General features: G+C 35.1%; 1 protein-coding gene across 1 annotated transcript; it reads right to left on the bottom strand.

Annotated features, from left to right (window-relative positions):
- Positions 1–115: 115 nt before the first annotated feature.
- LOC125679537 (integrator complex subunit 5-like) lies at positions 116–15,292 on the bottom strand. Its single transcript, XM_048918816.2, has 22 exons — positions 15,215–15,292; positions 14,632–14,833; positions 13,455–13,558; positions 13,039–13,193; positions 12,856–12,948; positions 12,522–12,723; positions 11,287–11,404; positions 11,095–11,170; positions 10,743–10,831; positions 10,518–10,573; positions 10,172–10,305; positions 8,337–8,445; positions 7,925–8,106; positions 7,593–7,789; positions 7,344–7,462; positions 6,626–6,829; positions 5,597–5,868; positions 3,858–3,928; positions 3,227–3,375; positions 1,688–1,792; positions 1,070–1,112; positions 116–240 (listed from the first exon to the last, which is right to left on the bottom strand). Exons 1-22 carry the CDS (start codon positions 15,245–15,247, stop codon positions 131–133), a joined length of 2,823 nt encoding a protein of 940 aa, XP_048774773.2. The 5' UTR covers positions 15,248–15,292; the 3' UTR covers positions 116–130.
- Positions 15,293–24,658: the final 9,366 nt, after the last annotated feature.

Raw genomic sequence — 24,658 nt, 5'->3', positions numbered from 1 at the left:
AAATGTTTTTTATCTGAGGAATTTAGTCTCTGCGATGACGTTTTACATGGATCTGTGACTGTGGCCAGGTTAAGTCCCTCTCCATTCAATATTTATATAATCACAAACACTGAGATGGATTTCAATTTTATTAATCTGATTGAGAAAACATGGAGAAGAAACGTCCATAAAAAACTCCCATTGTGTCTATGTTACTATGCATAATGGCCTTGAGAGCCTCCAGATGTCTTAGTTCACATCCTGTAAGTAAAAATTACGACATTTCAGGAAAACATTTGATATATAAAAAATTTCTGTTAGGTAGATTCACATTTGTTTTTTGTAAGGGATTGAGTTCTGAATGTGTGACAGTTTTATTTTTGGTTTTTGTTGTAATGGATTGAATTCTGAAATGTGTGACAGTTTTTGGAGGTTTTTTTGCTGTTGTTGTTATAAGGAATTGAATTCTGAATGTGTGACAGTTTTTGTTGTTGTTGGGTTGTTGTTGTTTTTTTGGTTGTTGTAACAGATTGAATTCTGAATGTAGGACAGGTTTTTGTTGTTGTTGTAACAGATTGAATTTTGAATGTAGGACAGTTATTATTTTTTTGGTAATACCTGTATTAAATATTCTGAATGTAGGACAGTTTTTTTTGGGGGGGGGGGGGGGGGGGGGTGTTTGGTTTTTTCTTCTTTTTTTGGTAACATTGAATATTCTGAATGTAGGACAGTTTGTTTTGGTTTTTTTTTGGGGGGGGGGGGAACATTGAATATTCTGAAGGTAGGACAGGGTTTTTTTTGGTTGGTAACATTGAAAATTCTAAATGTAGGACAGGGTTTTTTTGGTGGTAACATTGAATATTCTGAATGTAGGACAGGTTTTTTGGGGGGTAACATTGAATATTCTGAATGTAGGACAGTTGTTTTGGGGTTTTTTTTGTTGGTAACATTAAATATTTTGAATGTAGGACAGTTGTGGGTTTTTTTGTTGGTAACATTGAATATTCTAAATGTAGGACAGAGTGTTTTTTTTATTGGTAACATTGAATATTCTGAATGTAGGACAGTTTTTCACGGTTTACAATTTTACCTCTAGTGTTGACCTCGTCCGGGTCCTCTGTGGGGGGATACTCCTACAAACCAAAAATAAAGATCATCATCGTAATAAGGTAAGGTGAACAATCAGGTTACTGACAAGGTAAGGGGAAGTCATCATTACATTCAGGCTTTTGTACAGTATATGAGAAAATTTTCTCCATCGTTTCATTTTCATCCATTTTGTCCTTAATATCCAAAATGATCAAATTCAAAAGTGGTTGAATTCAAATTTACCCAGAAATCTAAAATACCAACAACAAAAATTAAACAGCTTTGGACAAATTATAAACAGGATTAAAATTGTTTTTCAATGCCTCTGAAAATTTTGCTGTACACAGTAACTGTATTGATGCATTAAGAACTTTACATTTTCCGTGTACACAGTAACTGTATGGATGCATTAAGAACTTTACATTTTCCGTGTACACAGTAACTGTATTGATGCAGTAAGAACTACATTTTCCGTGTACACAGTAACTGTATTGATGCAGTAAGAACTACATTTTCCGTGTACACAGTAACTGTATTGATGCATTAAGAACTTTACATTTTCCGTGTACACAATATCCGTATGGATGCATTAAGAACTACATTTTCGGTGTCTTTTTACCTTCATATACCTCCACACAGACAACAGCAGTAAGTAGACTTCGTACGAGGTGGCGATGTGGAACAGCTCCGACACATATCTCAGTGGAGTCGGGAGGAGACCACTCTGTCAAAAAATCACACATACACAGTAAAAAGTCCGTAATTTTTTTGTTTTTGTGTGCCAGTTAAGAAAAAAGCATGTGGAAAATGTTTTATATCTTTGAAATGATATAGAAGCACATGACTAAGGTAACTTAATTACACTTTTTAATTCTGACTGTTATAATCAGATGAAAGACAGCTCTCTCATTCTAATAGATTTTCTTGGTTACAAACATTTGATCGAACTGATTTGACATCATGCATGATTGATTCATTGGGGGAATACTGAAGTCAGCAATGTGTATTTTGTCATGTTCATCACACAGATGCTAGTTTGACCTTTCTGTTTTTCTATGAATTCCTAATTCAATATATTACATACACATGTGAATATAATAAAATCAAGGGTGTCAAATAATATCGTCATTTTGATATTTCAACAGACCTCAAAAGTAAACTAGAATATTCCAAGGAACACGTCACCTGAGAGTGTATCAAAAATTACTACAGATATAAATGTGGGGGCATTCATGATCACTGTATATCTCAAATGACCTTCACATAAGAAAGATCGGCACTAAAAGTCTATGCTATCTCTTTACAGTCTCAAAGTTCTAGGATGTGAGAGACAGATGACAATTTTTGAAATCTGATCCTTGGAAGCTGGGCAGTCTGATAATTTTTACCATTCCAAACAATGAATTGTAATGACACTTTCCACGGACGTGGACACATGACCTTGTGTCAAGGTCATGATACATCATCTTCTCATTAGGAGCACGTGTACCAAGTATGAAGCTATTGCATCAAAGCATCCAGGGGTCGAAATTAACTTTTTCTACCACAGGCTATTTTTATAAGCGTTGGTATGATTCAGAGTGCAAGTTTAAGAAAAGCGAATGCACTTTACCGTATAAAACAGATACAATACGATCATAGTTTGTAAATCACCACTCGCTAAAATTTTCTCTAGTCCACTATTTTTACTCCCTATTTTGTAAATGCACCCGCATTTTGCGAGTATTTCTCGCTAATTTCGAGCCCTGATCATCCCATCAAAGTTACAGTAACCTTGACCTTTAAGGGATGACTATGAATTAAGGTCATAGCATATAAGCCTTCCTTTAGAACATTTCCACAAAGTATGATTTTATTCCTCTCACACCTGCACATATAGAAGTTATGGCCCAGAGAGTGTTTAACTACTGTTACAGACAAACAGACGGACAGGCACTGCCATAACATAATACATCCTAGATTATTCTACTTCTGTTTGTATGTACCACATCATAAACATTTACATATATAAGTATCCTAGCAAAAGACAAGCATAAAAAAACTGTCTAAATGTTGCTATGCAAGTGACACAAAATTCTGAATTTCAGCTACTGCTACCTCAAAGCTTTCAAACACAAAATTCATCAAGTTCTTCACGAAATTGATAAAAATGGGTTACCTTCCCCAGATATCTGATTAAGTGACCAGCTGCCTGCAGCTGTTTCGGCGTATTCCTGCCCAGTCTCTCTCTCGATGATTCAAAGTGGATCATAAGTGATGCAGCAAGTGACTTCAGGATAGGGGAACATCTACACATGGTTAGGGGACCTGAACAAAGAGTGATTGGTTATTCACAGACCACTAGATTATACTACTTCTGTTTGTATGTACCACACCCATACACAGATCACAAGATTATTCTGCTTCTGTTTGTATGTACCACACCCATTCACGTTTAAGAATGTATGTATTATACACAGACCACTAGATTATACTACTTCTGACTGTATGTAACACACACATACACGTTTAAGAATGTATGTATCATACACAGACCACAAGATTATTCTACTTCTGTTTGTATGTACCACACCCATTCACGTTGAAGAATGTATGTATCACACGGATAATCTTGCATGTACATGTATACTTGTTAGTCACATAAGATATTGATACAATATTATTGTATCAATATCTTATGTGACTAACAAGTCCACAACATATTCAAAATACAATTCTACCCAACTAGAAATAAAATTTCATAAGAAAAAGCATACCAGTTAATCAATACATTTCGTTTTTTCACTCACTTGTAGCGTACAGGTCCAGTATCTGCCATAAAACAGGGTTGTCTTCCATAGTTTTGTAAATTTGTAAATCCCTAAAGTAAACAAGCAAATGCAACATATATGTATGAGCCTGACGATTTCTTTGTGAAGTGCATATACTGTAAACGTATTATATTTGGCGTGTACGATATTTGGCGGAAATCGCTTTTTCAACAAGGTAGCGTAGATTTGATTTAGCGCATTCCTGAAATACTTTAAATTTAAATTTACGGATGGCATTTAGCGATGTACTTGATTTAGCGGAAGCTGCGTTCCGCCAAATGCGCGAAATAGAATACACAGCCAAATGTAATACATTTACAGTAGTTCATAGTGATCTCATATACAATGCATAAGACACAAAATTTCCTTTTGTTCAACTTTGTTGATATAAAAACCACTTACAAAATCTTAGCCTTTAATGACTAACAAATAACACTGCTCTTCACCGGTATCAGACCCTTTCTAAACCTCAATAGGTATATCGTCAAACCTCACTATCTCGACCTTGATGAAACTGAGAAAAAACTTCAAGATGTCCAAGGGTTTGATATATTGAGGTTAAAAATAAAGGAAATGTAGTTGGAACTTCCAACTCACTTCAACATATCCATGGTATTTGAGAAATGGATGTTTGAAATTCCAAACTTCAACTATAGAACAAAGTTTTTATTTATTCTGTACCTCTCTACAGTCAACTATAGAACAAAGTTTTTATTTATTCTGTACCTCTCTACAGTCAACTATAGAACAAAGTTTTTATTTATTCTGTACCTCTCCACAGTTAACTATAGAACAAAGTTTTTATTTATTCTGTACCTCTCCACAGTCAACTATAGAACAAAGTTTTTATTTATTCTGTACCTCTCCACAGTCAACTATAGAACAAAGTTTTTATTTATTCTGTACCTCTCTACAGTCAACTATAGAACAAAGTTTTTATTTATTCTGTACCTCTCTACAATCAACTATAGAACAAAGTTTTTATTTATTCTGTACCTCTCCACAGTTAACTATAGAACAAAGTTTTTATTTATTCTGTACCTCTCTACAGTCAACTATAGAACAAAGTTTTTATTTATTCTGTACCTCTCCACAGTCAACTATAGAACAAAGTTTTTATTTATTCTGTACCTCTCCACAGTCAACTATAGAACAAAGTTTTTATTTATTCTGTACCTCTCCACAGTCAACTATAGAACAAAGTTTTTATTTATTCTGTACCTCTCCACAGTCAACTATAGAACAAAGTTTTTATTTATTCTGTACCTCTCCACAGTCAACTATAGAACAAAGTTTTTATTTATTCTGTACCTCTCCACAGTCAACTATAGAACAAAGTTTTTATTTATTCTGTACCTCTCTACAGTCAACTATAGAACAAAGTTTTTATTTATTCTGTACCTCTCCACAGTCAACTATAGAACAAAGTTTTTATTTATTCTGTACCTCTCCACAGTCAACTATAGAACAAAGTTTTTATTTATTCTGTACCTCTCCACAGTCAACTATAGAACAAAGTTTTTATTTATTCTGTACCTCTCCACAGTCAACTATAGAACAAAGTTTTTATTTATTCTGTACCTCTCCACAGTCAACTATAGAACAAAGTTTTTATTTATTCTGTACCTCTCTACAGTCAACTATAGAACAAAGTTTTTATTTATTCTGTACCTCTCCACAGTCAACTATAGAACAAAGTTTTTATTTATTTTCTGTACCTCTCCACAGTCATATGTATGGATTCCTCTTCTGGCCAGAACCTGTTGTTGTAGAGGACATCCGGTGTAATCAGTTCAGTCATCAAGCTTCCAATCATTCGACTCAGGTCACCAGACACCCCCCGTCCACGGGAGGGTGCTTTGAAGGCTTCGTCTACCTCCATCGGTGCACCCTCCGGGGTGGGTGAGTTTACTTCCTCTGTTGTTAAGGTTTGGTGAGAGCAACATCTCGTGATACTCATAAGGCATTGTTTATTTCTGTCCACGTGTACCTATTCAATACAGAAAAACTATACCAGTATGTATACAGCACAACACAGTTATAGCAACAACTTATAATGATACAGTAAAACAGTTACAGTGAACACACTTATAATGACTTTACACTTACAGTGAAACACGGTTTAAGTCAACACACTTATAAATGAAATTACACTTAGAGTGAAACATGGTTACAGTGAACACACTTATAATGAATTCACACTTACAGTAAAACATGGTTATAGTGAACATGCTTATAATGAATTCATGTTTACAGTAAAACATGGTTACAGTGAACACACTTATAATGAGTTCATGCTTATGCAGTAAAACACAGTTACGGTGAACACATTTACAATGAGTTCATGCTTACAGCAAAGTGATTTTCATTACCGGTAGTTTTAAAATATACAGCGTACTAAGAGCATAATTATTGGGTATAACAAATCAAAATTGTTTGACCCCAGCACTTCACTATAAGCCTCTTTTAGTATCTCTGTATCATTACATACTCTTTGACTTTACAGTAAGATGTTCATTCACGAAGTAATTCTTAGCGGCATACAAAATTTTTGAAAGCGGAGACAAATCAAATACATTTCTGAATCAAACATTACATTAAAATGATTTTTTCTAGTATGCACCTAAGCTCATCGCAGGCTGTCACAGAGGTGCCAAAATTTGAAAACCAGTTATTAGGGTATTTTCACCAGACATACGGCTATACAATTAACCAATCTAGTAATGCTCCATCAGCAGGTATATTACCTTCTGCAGGACAGGAACTGATAGTGATGATCTTAGACCTTGACCTATGACTCCTGCATGAAACACACTAGACTGTGATCGATGGAGCGTTGCAGACAAGCCTTGCTTCCTGTTAGCTTCGTACAAAAACTGAAAATTCTTCTTCTCTTTTTCAGACTTTGATACTGACTGATACTGCTTCGCACCAAACAAAATGGCAATATCCTATAAAATATACATGTATGATAAACATCACAATATTTGTTGTTTGAAGGTTTTCAGATGCATAGTAGTTATTTCCCTTTTAAGAACTCTTGTGCTAGGTAAGGAGAGAAAGAAATTCATCTACAACCAGGATGTGGCAAATGTCCATCATTACAGTATACATGTACGTGTAAAACAAAAAGTTTCTCAAACACAGTAAAATCATCTGAATTTTTTTTAAAACACAAATTTCACAGAGTCTAGAAACACAAAATTCATTACATCAAATCATTTCATTACTATATCATAGTTGATCGAATCACAACTACGATGTTTGTTGCAAAAATGGCATTGTTTTAATATTTTCAACTTGATAAATCATTTATTATGGTCATACTTATATTTCCTGTTGCAATATCTATTATCAGAATCTGTTTTTTTGTATTTTTACCCTTTTTCTCGTTGATTTTGGTTGTTCTCTGTCTCACTCAAGAGCCCAAAGAGTCAAATTTGGAAGTAATAAAATCCTTCCTACCTTAATAAACAAACTTTCAATGAGAAATCTGAGAGCTATACATTGAATAAAAGTCTCTTTGCAGAGAGATTTCACACACTGTCGACAGGCATGGAACATTGATGAAGACAAACTTGTGTCTGAAATGAAACAATCATCGTAAATCACATTATTTAATAATCTGTCACAACATATTCAGTTATTGTAAAATAAAACACAAGCATTGCATTATTTTATCAAACGAGTAACTCTGTGGAGTAAATTCCAAACCTTCAACTTCTAAAGATCTGAAGAAGAAGTTGAGCAAATTTGAACACAGTCTGACTGCAGTGGCACTAGAAATGTTGTTGGGAATTCCCAGAGTGTTGAGGATTTTGACGGTTTTCAGCACAATTTTAAGGTCTTCATTGGTCAATAAAGGCAAAAATGCTTCCCACTGCTTCTTCATACAGAACAACATTGTGGATCTAAAAGTAAATATATGGAATATTGTTGTCATATAAAAACACTGAATTCATACATAACCTGGTATTAACTGCATCTACTTCCGCAAACTCTAGTTACAAATGTGATGAGTTCATCACCATGGAGATGACCCTGACCTTTCACTGGTCTTCTTTGTTGATTTTTCCCACTCCAAAATGGCCAGTATATTCCCCAGTATGATATCTGGCTGAGGAATTTTGTAGGATCTAAGTTTATCTGTTACTTTCTGTACGACTACAGGAATAACATCTCCCAGCTTCACCTCCACAATACTCTGTAACTGTATAAAGCGGCACAACTGCAAATACAAAAAATACGTATCTCTCATTTACTTACAGGATATGCTGATCTTTTGAAGTACTGGACCCAGTTGCACAAAAGTTAATTTCAACTCACAGTTAATTTACCATTAATTCTTTCATTTACATTGTATTAATTAGACATTAGCTGTTAGTTAATACTATATACTGTAAGTCCTAGTAAAGGCTTACACAAGTATTTGATAGAATTTTATATCAATGAACAAACCTGGGCGTGTGAAGTGGAGTTACAGATGATGTAGACCATCATATCACTGGTGAGGTCTTCTCCACTGTACAGACCAATGTAGGATGTGATCCTCAACAGCCAGTCTCCCCTACAACGTCATGGTAAAGTAAACAAGGAGTGACTTAACAATATAAGTTTTGTGGTGGTCAGCATCATGTCAGACAGACAGATACAGTTCTCACAGGTTTATATTTGTCATACAATGAGGCACATGAACTGTGTACCACGCCATGAAATGTCTTCACACATTTAATACAACATGCAATGAAATGTCTGTACATATTAAACACGCAATGAAATGTCTGTAAATGTTTGTAGCACTGTGTGTTTAATGCTGTCTATGTCTGTGTTTAATGCTGTCTGTGTCTGTTTTAATGCTGTATGTGACTGTTTTTAATGCTGTCTGTGTCTGTGTTTAATGCTGTCTGTGTCTGTGTTTAATGCTGTCTTTGTCTGTGTTTAATGCTGTCTGTGTCTGTGTTTAATGTTGTCTGTGACTGTGTTTAATGCTGTCTGTGTCTGTGTTTAATGCTGTCTATGTCTGTGTTTAATGCTGTCTGTGACTGTGTTTAATGCTGTCTGTGTCTGTGTTTAATGCTGTCTATGTCTGTGTTTAATGCTGTCTGTGACTGTGTTTAATACTGTCTGTGTTTAATGCTGACCATGTTTAATGCTGTCTGTGTCTGTGTTTAATGCTGTCTGTATTTGTGTTCAATGTTGTCTGTGTCTGTGTTTAATGCTGTCTGTGTCTGTGTTTAATGCTGTCTGTGTCTGTGTTTAATGCTGTCTATGTCTGTGTTTAATGCTGTCTGTGACTGTGTTTAATGCTGTCTGTGACTGTGTTTAATGCTGTCTGTGACTGTGTTTAATGCTGTCTGGTGTCTGTGTTTAATGCTGTCTGTGACTGTGTTTAATACTGTCTGTGTTTAATGCTCACCATGTTTAATGCTGTCTGTGTCTGTGTTTAATGCTGTCTGTATTTGTGTTCAATGCTGTCTGTGTCTGTGTTTAATGCTGTATGTGTTTAATGTTGTCTATGTCTGTGTTTAATGCTGTCTGTGTCTGTGTTTAATGCTGTCTGTGTATGTTCAATGCTGTCTGTGTCTGTGTTTAATGCTGTCTGTGTCTGTGTTTAATGCTGTCTGTGTCTGTGTTCAATGCTGTCTGTGTCTGTTCAATGCTGTCTGTGTCTGTGTTTAATGCTGTCTGTGTCTGTGTTCACTGCTGTCTGTGTCTGTTCACTGCTGTCTGTGTCTGTGTTTAATGCTGTCTGTGTCTGTGTTCAATGCTGTCTGTGTCTGTGTTTAATGTTGTCTGTGTCTGTGTTTAATGCTGTCTGTGACTGTGTTTAATGCTGTCTGTGACTGTGTTCAATGCTGTCTATGTCTGTGTTTTATGTTGTCTGTGTCTGTGTTTAATGCTGTCTGTGACTGTGTTTAATGCTGTCTGTGACTGTGTTTAATGCTGTCTGTGTCTGTGTTTAATACTGTCTGTGTCTATGTCTGTGTTTAATGCTGTCTGTGTCTGTGTCTAGTGCTGTCTGTGTCTGTGTTTAATGCTGTCTGTGACTGTGTTCAATGCTGTCTGTGATTGTGTTTAATGCTGTCTGTGACTGTGTTTAATACTGTCTGTGTCTGTGTTTAATGTTGTCTGTGTCTGTGTCTAGTGCTGTCTGTGTCTGTGTTTAATGCTGTCTGTGACTGTGTTTAATGCTGTCTGTGACTGTGTTTAATGCTGTCTATGTCTGTGTTTAATGCTGTCTATGTCTGTGTTTAATGCTGTCTGTGTCTGTGTTTAATGCTGTCTGTGACTACCTGGGTCCCTTGCTGTCCAGTAGTTTAAGTATACTTGTTGACTGATCTACTAAAGACGATAGGAAAGGAACATCAATGGATGCATTGCGACGTTTGTGAAAGACAGATCTCTGCAGCTCAAAGATCAGACGGTTCTGAAATAAGTAAAACATATTCTTGCCTTTTTTAAATCGATAAGACGGTTCTGAAATAAGTACAACATATTCTTGCCTTTTTTAAAATTGATAAGATGGTTATGAAATAGGTAAAACATATTCTTGCCTTTTTCATTGGTAAAAGAACTTCTATGATGTCAATGGAACAAGAGATGGCGAGTTTGTTGCATTTTACAAATTTTTGTACTCACAATGATTATGGCTCCAACTTCCTGCACCTCCAGGCAAGGGCATTTGTTTGTGTCGACTATTTGGAAATAAGAAATAGGAAGAAAAAAATGAGTTGCTTGTACATACTTTGTGTTCTTAGTACATCATATTTCAATTGATTGATTGGATTTTTGAAGAACAAACACTAAATCAATATCATAGTTTTACACCAATGTTACTGGGCGATCAAAGTTTGTCATCATTACCTGGTGCAGCTATCCCCAGTAAAAATTCTAACACTTCTAAAGTTGTGAAGTCAATCTTCTTTATCAGCTGAACCACCAGAGTAATCAAGCTGTTCAACAATACAAAAAAAAAAGCATGGAATCTTAATTCTGAATATACAGATACCATGTTATGCCTCAGTAAGAACAGAGCAAAATACAGTATAATTATGCCAGTGCTATGCATTTAGTGGCAGAAAATTTCACTACCTACTTATCTTTAATGATCCACCTCCTAAAAAGTTAAATCCCCCAATCCCAAAGATTACATACTGTACATATGGCAGGTGAACAGAAAGGCTGCTTAACAGAGACCTTTATCAGTTTTACTCACCTCATATATTCCGGTGCATTTCTTCTTCTCCAAGGTTCAAAGTTACCATGCAGTTTATTTAACAGCTTAAAGTTTACTAAAAGAAAAAGGAAGAAATTGGATACAATCAATTTTCAAATATTTAGAGATCAATATGAAGTGAGGTACATGTAGCATTCCATTTCTTCTCACTAAATTCCACAGCAGTCTTACATGATTTGATGAGATCGGTGCTGAGAACTTGTAGAAGCATGTCTGATCTCGAGGCCAGTTCTAACAGGAAGGGAACAGTAGTAACCTTCACTACTTCACTATCAGATTTCATGCTCTCCTGTTAAAAAAAACAACAACATTGAACTTCACTGTCAGATTTCATGCTCTCCTGTTAAAAAAAACAACATTGAACTTCACTGTCAGATTTCATGCTCTCCTGTTAAAAAACAACAACATTGAACTTCACTGTCAGATTTCATGCTCTCCTGTTAAAAAAACAAACAACATCGCTACAATTAAGACATGGAAAGCACCTTATTGTTCCCTTATGCAATTAGTATGCTGATTGTCTTTTCTGACAACACTGGAAAAATTACTGCAATCATATCTCTAACCCTGCCAGGAGATTTTGTGTTATCCCCTGCTTGTAAGCTAGTGTACACAATGTCTTCAAAAGTTAGGATTAGATTTTAATAAAATTTTGTGGCAGGGTAGGCCTTTCATCATGAAAGAATTGAAAGGTTTTGAAGTGCATCTAAGTACAGATAATAGGTAAACAAATTGCACTGGGATCAGGATAATGGCATTCATTGAATTAAGGAAGCCTGAAAGAGTTACACTGTCAATCATCATTTTTATCAAACAATAGCATTAAATGATTTATCAGAATTAACATTTACCATGATAATTAGAATTAACATTTACCATGATAATTAGTTTTTCTATCTAGTGCCAGCAGTTCTGTCATAATCAGAAGTAAAAGGGTACGTCTCAGCCTACCTCAAACAGCTTAATGAGAGAATGCCTCAGTCTACCTCAAACAGCTTCATGAGAGAATGCCTCAGTCTACCTCACACAGCTTAATGAGGGTACGTCACAGCCTACCTCAAACAGCTTAATGAGGGTACGTCACAGCCTACCTCAAACAGCTTAATGAGAGAATGTCTCAGTCTACCTCAAACAGCTTCATGAGAGAATGCCTCAGTCTACCTCAAACAGCTTAATAAGGGTACGTCACAGCCTACCTCAAACAGCTTAATGAGGGTACGTCACAGCCTACCTCAAACAGCTTAATGAGGGTACGTCACAGCCTACCTCAAACAGCTTAATGAGGGTACGTCACAGCCTACCTCAAACAGCTTCATGAGAAAAAGTCTCAGCCTACCTAAAACAGCTTCATGAGAGAATGTCTCAGCCTACCTCAAACAGCTTCATGAGAGCAAGTCTCAGCCTACCTCAAACAGCTTCATGAGAGCTCCCCTGATGTCCTGACGGTGTTTAGAAGCCAGGTGACCAAGAATGTCCACTACAGAATCCATCTTAGGGACCTTCTCATCCCCCCGCGTCTCCATGTCTGGTCGCTTGTTTCCATGGTGACAGAAATCCTTAAGACCACACATCAAGACTCTGGTAATAATAGTGTTAGGAAAACACGACCTACAAATTACAGTTCTATTGTCAGTTTTCAAAACAAGCTTGTTGCATGTGCATATATATTTCACCAATACTTTTTACTTTCATTTTATTAGAGGGACATATGGCACATATCATTATGCAGCCTATTATTACCCAATGTGTGCAACAACCCAATCAAAATGAGGACTGTATTTGACAGAGGCTTCAAGTAAGGCATCTACACATACATCAGGAGCACTGCCCACCCTGCAATATATAAGGGATATGAAACTAGTGTAGAATAGTGTAAATGTAGGATTAAATCATTAGAGACAAAAGAGAGCTGCATATACATACATTGCTGCGAAACATTCTGTGGCAACTTCCATGAGGGCCTTGGTAGGTTTACAGGTGACCCACATTTGAAGAAGTTCATTGAGGGAGGAGGCAGGGGACAGACCACACTGACTGGCATATTTACAACTGAGGTGTCCGAGCAGCTCCAAGGACCACTGTCAATGACAAATTCAAGGATTACATTCTTAATGCACTGCTGTTCAATGTCAATCATCAAAGTCATTAATTTGAACTGCAGAAAAGTATTTCTTGTAATTTGAATAATTGTTTAAGATGCATTTTTTAAAAATATATATTTCAAATTCACCCCCCACCCTCACAATAGCAAACAAACTTAAACATGTAGTAAACTTCAAATGTTTCCAAATGATTCTCATAAGATATTTACATATGTAATAGAGAGTAGTATATTTTACATTTGATATGATTGGTGCCCAGGCATGAGGGTTTGTCTTTATGAAGTTGAACAGGACTCCACACACATCTTGGATAACAATGTCTAAATTGAATTCTCCCTGATCTGTTAAATAACCACAAACATCTTTCATGTGCCGTGCAGAAATGAATAAAGTATTAGAATATTCTCTAATTAAATGTTTGCATTGAGCACAGCGAGTGTCTTATGAACTGATAATAAAGTATTACGATATTCTCTAATTGAACGTTTGCATTGAGCACAGTGAGTGTCTTATGAACTAATAATAAAGTATTACAATATTCTCTAATTAAACGTTTGCATTGAGCACAGCAAGTATCTTATGAACTAATAATAAAGTATTACAATATTTTCTAATTAAACGTTTGAATTGAGCACAGTGAGTGTCTTATGAACTAATAATAAAGTATTACAATATTCTCTAATTAAATGTTTGAATTGAGCACAGCGAGTGTCTTATCAACTAATAATAAAGTATTACAATATTCTCTAATTAAACGTTTGAATTGAGCACAGCGAGTGTCTTATGAACTAATAATTATGAACTGAGGAAAATTGAGTTTTCAGCAGATTATTTGTTTTAAAAAATTGGAGAAGACACAAAACTTTTCATATGAAATACAACCTGACAGAAATGTATGTATAAACCTTGAAATTATGACAGTGTATGCAATGAACTAGCAGATCAGAGGTGAGTTAAAAGAAATTCAGCATTTGAGTTTTCTCGGGTCCTTGGAAATACCAGAAACACCAGGTAATTCCCCAAAACACCAAAAAAGTACCGAAAACACCAATGTATCATCAAAAAACACCTCTAAGATGATAGTTCATGCCTGAAAATACATATATCCAAAGTGTCATTCATATTGAAGGAGAATTGAATGAGCTTTGGCTAATTTCATATCTGCTGCTCAAGTATTTGTCGGCAATATTGAATTTTAGGTACTTTTTTGGTGTTTTCGGGAATTACTTGGTGTTTGTTGTGTTTCTGGTGATTGCATGGACCGAGGTTTTCTCTCTTCTCTCAACGTAACCATTTTGCTAGCCACAGCACTGCCAACATGTTATGCCAATCAAGTATTGCCTATACTTCAATATACAATGAAATGAATACTACGAAGTATTCTCAGCAATATGAAACAGCATGTCTCATCTACCTTGGCTGGCAGGATCATCACTCTGGAGAATGTGGCGTTTGACAGCTTCATCGAACAAGGAGCAAAGGTGTTCTAAGACAGCGTGTCTGGCCACTGGCAGAGTCTGGAGAAGATGAAGGGCGGATCTGGCCAAGTTCTCATGACTGATGGACTTTTCCTTACTAGTACCCGCAATAAATGTCCTGACTTCTGATAAAATGTCCTTAAAAATTAAGGAGGTAATATGAGAGCATCTACTATATACAATTCATTTGGATGACATGATAATGCATCGCATTAACTTAGAGGAAAATTCAAGCTGTAACAAAATACATTAAGGAATATAATTTGCCTATTCTTACTCATAAAACAATGCTTAAATGGGGATTGTTTGGGATGTAGCAAATAGAAAGTGTCATAAAAGAAAAACCTAGCATACCGAATTTCCTCTATATTTGTTTTGCCTATTCTTGATATTCAAAAAGCGAGAAACAAAATACTCGAATCGCTATGGAATCTTTTTAAAAAAAATTAAGTCTACAGTAGCCAAAAATGTTTAAAATATCAAAACAACTTCATATGTATAAAATACATGTTGACTAACTTTCGAGCTGGAGGAAGCACCGGCCGCCGCCATTATTCAAGTTAGATTGTACGTAAAAGAACTCCTTTGCAATATAATTTAAAATGACTTCAAACTTTTCTTTTCAGTTTAATTTGGTACACCTGCTTCTTGTGACATAATCTATAAATTAAATAGCCAGTTAAAGCACAGACAGTAGTCCAGATAACACCAAGAAACTGGGAATATATGCTTTATTTTCAATAAAATCAAAGTTAGGAATTTACTTACAACAGAATTGCTTTAAAATATGTTATCTATCATAGAGACAGCAGTACAAAATATACTACAAAAATGACATATCAAATGTAGAATTCAACAACAACAAAATAAAAAAATTTTTAAAAAAATAAGAAAAAAAAAAAAGCACTTTTAAAATGTCACATGTATATCTTCAATGTTTTGCAACATCTATAATGTACAAGGTCTGTTTTAATAAGCTAAGTAAAAGCTGTGAGAGAGTTGGTTACAAAGTGGGTACCATGCTTAAAAAATGATAAATTTCAACCAGGCCTACATCATGTACATGTAAATTTTTCGAAGAATGTCCGAAGACAAATGCACATCTTCAATGCTTCCATAACAGCTGTACAAGGTCTGAAGGATGTCAAATAAATGCTGTAAGAGGAGTTGATTACAAAAATAGGTACCTTCTTTTCAAGACATGTTTTAAAGAAAATGACAAAGGGAAAAACTGATCACTTTCAAAAAGACACATGAACATCTTCAATGTGTCCATAACAGCTGCACAAAGTTTGAGGAACGTCAGTTAGAGGTGTGAGAGCAGTTGAACGTCAGTTAGAGGTGTGAGAGCAGTTGAACGCGTACGTCAGTTAGAGGTGTGAGAGCAGTTGAACGTCAGTTAGAGGTGTGAGAGCAGTTGATTACACAAAATAGATACCGTCTATTCAAGATATGCTTAAACAATGACAAAGTTCAACTACATGTAAATTTTTCAAAAAATGTCTGATTACTTTCTAAAAGACACATATCTATCTTTTTCTTTTCTTTCTTTCTTTTTTTTTTTTTCATTCACACAACATTTATTCGCATAATGACAGTCAGGGTGTTTTAACATCATGCCATTACAAACCCACTTGATTAGGGGGTACAGGGTATTTTATCTACCATTTACTCACACCCACTCTAATAGGCATTCATCCAAAGATAGAGGAAGAGAAAGAGGATTAGAAAGGAATGAAGTTACTCTGGCTTGTCATATATACATATTTTCAATGTATCAATAACAAAGTTTGAAAGTCAAGTTAAAGGTGTGAGAGGAGGTGATTACACAGAGTAGGTACTCTATTACAGGGACGCCCGCCCGCCATTCTATTTATAAGCCGTTTGCACGTTGTGTAACCCTGCCAATTATATGAAGAAACTACAAATAATTTTGTATTATTTTATATATCATATCCATCAAAATGATCTACAAGTAATCCTGCAATAAGTTGGGGTTGTTTTGTTTTTTTTTCAAAAGGGGCATTTTAATATAGTGAAAAAATAAAATGATGACTCGACAGGTACTGCAGAGAGAGGGGCAAGTGAGATGAGAGCAGTACATCAACAATCCCATACATATTGATCAAATCATTCAATACTAGTAACTACTAATGTGAGAGTTCACATTTATTCAACACAGCGTTACATGTGAAATACCATCTTCGCTAGCCAAGGGTTTACGATCCGCTCCGCTTCCCTTGGCTAGCGACGATGGTACAATACTGACTTCAGACAAAATTCAAATTAACGTTATAACTATGGAGCGCCAAATTAACATAAACTCAAATAATTGAAGATATCTTCAATTATTGGAAGATATTATCAATTCAATTATTGCTCTCTTTAATTGAATTAATGCGCGCTTTAGATCAATTATTGCTATCATCAACTTAATTAATGCGCGCTTCAATTCAATTATTGCTCTCATCAATTAAATTAGTGCACATCAAATGAATTAATGAGAGCAATAATAGATTTGATGCGCGCATTAATTCAGTTATTGCTCTCTTCAATTCAATTGATGAGAGCATCAATTTCGTAGAAATATTGCTCGCAATAATTAATTAAGAGCTCGGTATAAATAATTTGATGATCTCTTTAATTCAATTGAAGATATCTTTAATTATTTACAATGTTTTTCTATAAGGAATTAATGTGCGCATCAAATCTTTTAAGGTGGGTCCTTAGTCCTGAATTTTTGGGGTTTAGGTAGCATTTTTTTGTTTGGAATCAATAGATTAACATTCAGAGTAATGAAAAAAGGCAAATTAGATAAGGATTTCCACATTAATTTTCATTACAGTCACTACTAAAGTCATGTACCCCTATGTAGATTTTTATGAAATTCATTGGAAACAGTTATCTGTTGTTATTTTAAAATGAAAAAAGAAATAATAATTTAAATTGCATTTATTTATCAGGAAACATGTCAATAACTAAAACACATGTCATTTTCAATATGTTCATCAAGTTTTAGTATAATAAGTGCAAAATTATTGAATTAGCCTTACTCTCCAAAATGTTAAAAAACAAACTAATATGGACACAACTTCCTTATAGCATGGTTTACATATCATTTTTTCTGTTTATATTAGTAGATGTACATCTGTTATAGTTATTTATGAAAAAAAATCCATACCTTTCCTTAATAATTTCAAATCTATAGCTTCTAGAGTATGTATACCCCAATAAAAAACCTAAGTCTGGCACCATACAGCTGAGCTATTCAAAACCACTGATGGATTAAAATTTTATGTAATTACATGAAAAGACACAGATAATAATTCCTTATCACCTTGGTAAAATGTTTGTGAAAAATAAAGGAAATCTATTGCATAATGGACTTGATAAATAATTTAATGAAAACAGAGTTATTGTCCTTGGATTCAATATTTTGAAACACATTATTGACTATTCAAATATAACTAAGACTTTTGAAATATTTTATGGCTAACAAGATTTTTTACAATAACTATTGAAAAAGACTCCAACAAAATTTATGTTCCAGTCATTAAATTATTGAATTTGGAAAATCTTATGACGTCACAGGAGTGTGGAACTACGTTAAATAGAGCAACAATTCAATTAAGGAGATTTTTAAGTCAATTGTGGATATGTTGAATTGAAGATATCTTTATTTATATATAGTTGCTCTCTCTAAAGAATTATTGCTCTATTCAAATATTATATCAATTATTGCTCTCTTTAATTAAATTGTAGCGCTCATCATTCAATTGTTGGTATCATTAATTCATTTGAAAAGATCATTAATTCAATTAAAGCGTGCATCAATATATTCAGCTGAAGAATTTATGCTATCATCAATTCAATTAATGCGCGCAATAATTCAGAATATTGAAGATATTATTAATTATTTGAAGATATCTTTAATTAAATTGTTGCGCGCATTAATTGAATAGATGATATCTTCAAATAGTTCAATTATTTGAGTTTATGTTAATTTGGCGATCCATGTATAACTGCTTCACACATTTAAGGACAGTAACAGTTTCAGATCTAGAAACAGTTGAAATATATGTTAGATGAATAAATACATATAAAATTACAGTCAATCTAGCTCAAAAATGAGCAAAACCTCAAACTAATTGCAACAGAAATGAAATTTTGATTATTCATGCAAGAAAACACATGCAAACAACATATTAAAAATCGGCTTTTGTATTTCCATGGGAAAATTGGAATTTTGGGGTAAAAGGATGTGTTTTTTCATGAAAATCGCTAAAAACTGGAAATTGAAGAAAATGTCCATTTTATGTAACATACAGTAAAATAAGTTTCATATCTCAAATTTCAACCTGGAAATGTTCGATTAATTTTTTTTTACAGCAGAATATATTCTTTCCTTGACTGTAATTTTTGGGTAAAATCTTGCTTTTTTGAATATAATTGTTAAAGATTGAATTTTTAAGAAGAAAACCCACATTTTGTCATACATTTGAGTCTACCAATAAAATATTGAAGTTAGGATTTATTTTAAAAACTGCTCAACAAGTAAGATATATAGATTATTGGCAATATATATGAAAAATACCATTTTAGGTAGGAAACCCTACCTTTTTCTAAAACCAAAATAGTGAAAAACTGGAAATGATAGGAAATGACTGTTTTATAGAAGAGATGACATTGATCTTATAAATTTAAGAATAAAACGTCCAAATGCACAACTAAACTTTTCTGCACCAAAATTTATTTTCCCTTGCCGAATTTTGGGCTGAAATCTTCATTTCCCAACAAAAATCGTTAAAAACTGAATTTTGGAAGAAAATACTTTTTCCTGTCCATTAGGCATATATGAGTTACCACATGAAGATTTATACATTAAAATAAACTGTTAACACAAAACAAGTGCCCCTTCAAAAATGATCTGTAAAAGATGACCTACATTTTTGCAGTTACTCCCCTTACATCGGAAGTTGGAGGCGCACTTACCATTCCGGTCCTATGTTTCACATAAATACATGTAGTATTTTAAAACAAACAGTGTATAGTAAAGCTTACGTTACCAAATTCTTTATTAAGCTGAGTTTTAACAGTTTGTACTACATCTATGACGAAACAAGGTCCAGTTTCTTCGATTTCATAAAGAAATCTTCAATACGTGCACTTCGTCAAGTTCTAGAGTTTGGGAAAGAGGGGGGGGGGGGGGTTGGGGGGGGGGGGGTTATAGCCGTATTTGATGTTTAGTTCTATCCAAATTATTGTGCAATTAATACCGAGAATTTCAGGAGTAATCTGTTTTAAAAACAATGGACACATAGAATTAAAAGCAAAATGAATCAGGCACGCAGCATCGTAAAAAAGGGGGTGTGTGTGAAGATGATTTCACAATATTGCCTGAAAATTGACAAGTAAATTTTAATCCAAAGTTATAAAAACCCTTGATGGTGTTTGTGTGGTGGTGGTGGTGGTGGGGGGTGGAGGGGTGGGGGGGGTGGGGGCTAAGGTTGTTCTCTCAGTTCAATTTTACACTTCCACTATGTACAGTTCACGACAATGCTATTTAAAAAAAAAAAAAAAAAAGAGGAGGGAGAGCAACCAATCTGTCTAAAAATCGACCTCTGTACATAAAAATTTATCAACTTTGCATGTAATGATAAAAGGTGTAGAGCCATTATTGCTACGTGCCTGATAATTATATAAGTGATCATTTGAGTAATTACAGTACAGTTCAGTCCATGTTTTTACAAGTCCAACGGCTAGTGTCACAATTTGCCTTGCATTTACAGCGAAAAACGTTCAAAAGTTTGTCTGGCGCGACTTGTAATTTAGTTTTAACGGATACAAGAATTGCTGAAAGCAGTGATAAGCCCCAATTCGAAGGATTCAAATTAATCATTTCTTTAGTCCACTCTATGACTTAAAAAATTCTTGCAGTGCTCCTTTTCTGCAGCTGTAGTTAGTAGTTAGTGGCAATGACTGAACTTATAAAAATGATATTGCGTTTGACAATTCTTCACATAGCAAATCTCCTATAAGTTTATCTACGGTATTTCATCGTACAAAGTCGATATGACATCGACACCAGAATATATCTTTTTCTCTATGAAATCCTCATATAGGAAGGTGAATATAACGAACAGTGATCCATCTCGTAACTCCTATAAGCAATACAAAATAGAGAGGTGGGCAAACACGGACCCCTGGATATACCAGAAGTGGGATCAGATGCCTATGGGCTATAAGGAGTAAGCACCCCCTGTTGACCGGTTACACACGCCGTGAGCTCTATATCTTATTAAGGCTAACGGAGTTACCCTTATTCAATATCATTGTGTCAAAAACGGCCTAACAATCTATATGAAACAAGTCAGACAGATTTGACCCAATGATAGGTTGTATTGGCAAAGTAGATTGTTATAACGACCATATAATTCGCGAAATGCTGACTTTAAACGAAACAGCTGAAACCCCTTCACCATCAACTTGTTTGTCAGTAGCCTGCCTCCATTTAAAAACTAATCATATACAGAATTTTTTCGCGATTTTTCTACATTTTGACTATACAGGACCTGTTCCGATGCCGAACATTCTTGACGTTGTGTCGCATCCTGTGAATGCATGTAGAAAGGGAAAGGATTGACAAACTTCGTTTCCTAAAAAGACGTCTGGTTTTAACGATATTCTTCACTTATATTAGGGGCAAGATCAAAAATTCAATGTCTCACAAAAAACTAAGTTCACATAGTTTTCACTAAGAAACCCCCCCCCCCCCCCCCCTCTTAAAACTTAATATGACAAATGTTGAAACTAATCGAATAACAAGAAAAGAAACGTACGATTATAAATAACATTCTGTATACCTTTTCTACTGTTTATTCACAAATGAAAGTGTACATTAAATCTATTAAATGTTCATTAATATGTTTTAAATATTATGTGGTATTCAACAGTCGCTTGTCTTTTTCCTTTTTCCACTAAAGTGTAATCGATGTCGGATGACAGAAACTTGCAGGAGTTTTTATTCCCCTCCCCCTAACTAATTGAATTTAAATTTTCATCCGACATTGATTTCGTCCCTTAGGGCAGTTATGTTTATTTCAGAGTTCGTTGCTATTTCTGTGCTTTATATATAGACATTTCAAACACAATATGCATTTTGTATGATCCTCTAAAATTTACGATAAATAACTGTATCGTGTGCCAGCGTGGCGAGAATTCCATCGTCATCGAAAACAAGTGTTGTCTTGAATAGATGGCCGGGCGGTCTAGCGCGCTGTTCGCATGCTGCTAGGAGATATGTTCCGCAGGTCGTGAGCCCAAGATTAATTAAAAAGAGTAACTACTCGATTTTACATCAAATCATGATACTATGCGCAAGTGTTTACTTACATTGATTTTTATTATTTATATTATCAATGTTTTATTATCATTATTATTACCATGAATGACTACCCAAACCTGAATTTGAAAAAGAAAAGCAAAAATACTTTACTTACTTAGTTTTATAAAAGTTTTTAATACAAAACGCTTGCTCAAATGATGAAGATACAAAATAACTGAAACTTTTAACCCGAATAGCTTTCCATACTTTCTTTTTTAACAACCGTAATTCCCCCTTGTAAATTGACACTAATTCTTTAAGATTTCATTTATAATTGATTATTTATAACTTCTAAAGTAAATATTGTGTTTTATAATTAAAATTAATTCAGTAGAGGGTCAAACAAAATATTTTGAAGCTTTATTCGCGAAAGTTCCCCGGGAATATGGAAGTCGGCAAAGAATATGAGATGCTGAGCAATATTGTATGTATATAGAAGGTCTTAAAATCACCTTTTTAATACAACTGTTAAGCTGTTTAATCGCGTTTTTTATTACATGCTGATCGTTGTGTATAACTTTATTCCGATGACTGTCACAGTTAAGTTACTCCCCTTTACGTGTACGGCGTGCCGTAAACACCACAAAATATCGATGGTTTACTAAAATATTTAAGTCTAAATTTTAAATATTTCCCATTGTCCGATTTTGTCCCATTTTTTGTATGTTGTTAATCACGCTTTTGTTTATTAAATTCCGTCGAGTTTGTTTCTGTTGCAATTACTTTGAGGTGATTTGCTAGATTGACTAGACTATTAGGCCTATATGGTCAAATGATTCTCTCTCTCTCTCTCTCTCTCTCTCTCTCTCTCTCTCTCTCTCTCTCTCTCTCTCTCTCTCCGTTTTTGCATGATATGGTAAATATTTCACGTGTTTTGAAATACTATATGACGTCATTCCATTGTTACCGCATTACAATTCAACATCGCAGTAGACAGTTACGTCATAGTACACGCTACATAGCAGCCATTCCCGCCGATGCCATTATAAACAGTAATTTCTCAAAATGCCCGATAATCTGTCGCGTTACCAACCAAATCATCCGCTGCAATCGTTAAGATTAACAGAATCGGACTGCATTCTGCCAAGCCGGAAAGATGAAATCAAATGCTCGAAAAAATCCGGTTCAAGTCAAGATTCACGTGTTCAACCGCGGCATTCTGCTTCTTGCGATTCTCAGGCGCATTTCAAGACACTGGGTCAGTCCCGAATTGCGCCTTTTGCGCTTGACCCAAATTGTCACTTGATGTGTGGCGATATGTCAGACACAGATGAATCCCAGTGTCACTTCCAGCCTGTGGACAGGCCGACAGCTCACTCCGAGTCTCTCACAGGTCTGCTCAAACCATTGCCCATTGAATTTTCTAAATGGAACAAGCACCACAGAATACAACGAAATACCAATGTTTCAGATAAAGGGATAGAGGACATCTTTCTCATTCAGAATGCATCGAGAGATGATGAGTCACCAGTCAGTCGTAGTTCAGATGTATTTTCCGATTCACGATCAATGCACGCTGATGCCAGGAACAAATCCAAAGGAAGAGAACCACAAACCACCCCACTGGTTAGCCAAAGCAGTTCTTTAAATTCCGTCTCCAAGTCCAGTTCATTTGTACCTACACGGTGTAAGAAGAGATTTCCGAATGCATTTAACACCGTAGTGGAACATGTCCAGCATCCTTCACCCCCAGACACTATTGAAGATGACCTGTCTTCCACTGCTTCTTCTGTTGACGTTACACTGGTAGGACACCAAAGTAGGACAACAGAGGATAGACCAGCAGAACTGAATGACAGTTTGGACATTTCTTTCCCTGGGACTGCTATTACAGGTAAGACAGTTACATGTATTATAATCCTTTTCATTTTTATTTTGGGTTATCAATATATACCTGTAATTTCTTCTTGCTTTTAATTACGTTTTGTTGTCCGCAGCATCCACACAATCATATATTGTAGTGTTTGCAATGTACCTTAAAGCGGGCATAAATTCGGTGCATGGGTTGTTTTGTTTAATTAAAAGTAATTACGTACCGTTTGTTCCAGATGAGGCCAGTCTGCTATGTGATGGACTAGATCAATCTTCGTCGACTTCCTTGTATGTATCTGCAGACGAAGAGCTCACTGGCACAGTCAAAAGTAAATCATCTTTGGAGACTTTTGATGAGCACACTTCGGTTAAAGACTCTACTCACTCTTCCCCTTTATTCACCATTGATGATGGGATCCAGATGGAAAATGACGTCTTTCAGTCACCTCCAGACGAGATTCGGAGTCATCAAAAAGGAATGCAAAACGTACCACTTGACCAGATGATGCACTGGACCAAGCTTGGATCATATGTTAGAAAATGTTACGAAAACTCTCGGGTCTGTGACGTAAGATTCTTCGTAGGAAATGAAGTCCTTTTTGCCCATCGATTTATGTTATGCTCCGTCAGTCCGTACTTTGCATCCATATTTAACGAGAACAGTCATCCAAATTCCAAATTGATGGCAGATGTCCACATTCGAGGGGTGTCCATGAGGTCCTTAAAATCATTTGTGGACTTTGTTTATACGGGACAATTGGAAATGG

The sequence above is a fragment of the Ostrea edulis genome, chromosome 2, assembly GCF_947568905.1.
Source record: "Ostrea edulis chromosome 2, xbOstEdul1.1, whole genome shotgun sequence".
Classification (NCBI taxonomy): domain Eukaryota; kingdom Metazoa; phylum Mollusca; class Bivalvia; order Ostreida; family Ostreidae; genus Ostrea; species Ostrea edulis.
The sequence above is the reverse complement of the archived record's forward strand: the minus strand, read 5'-3'. Positions and strand labels throughout refer to the sequence as shown.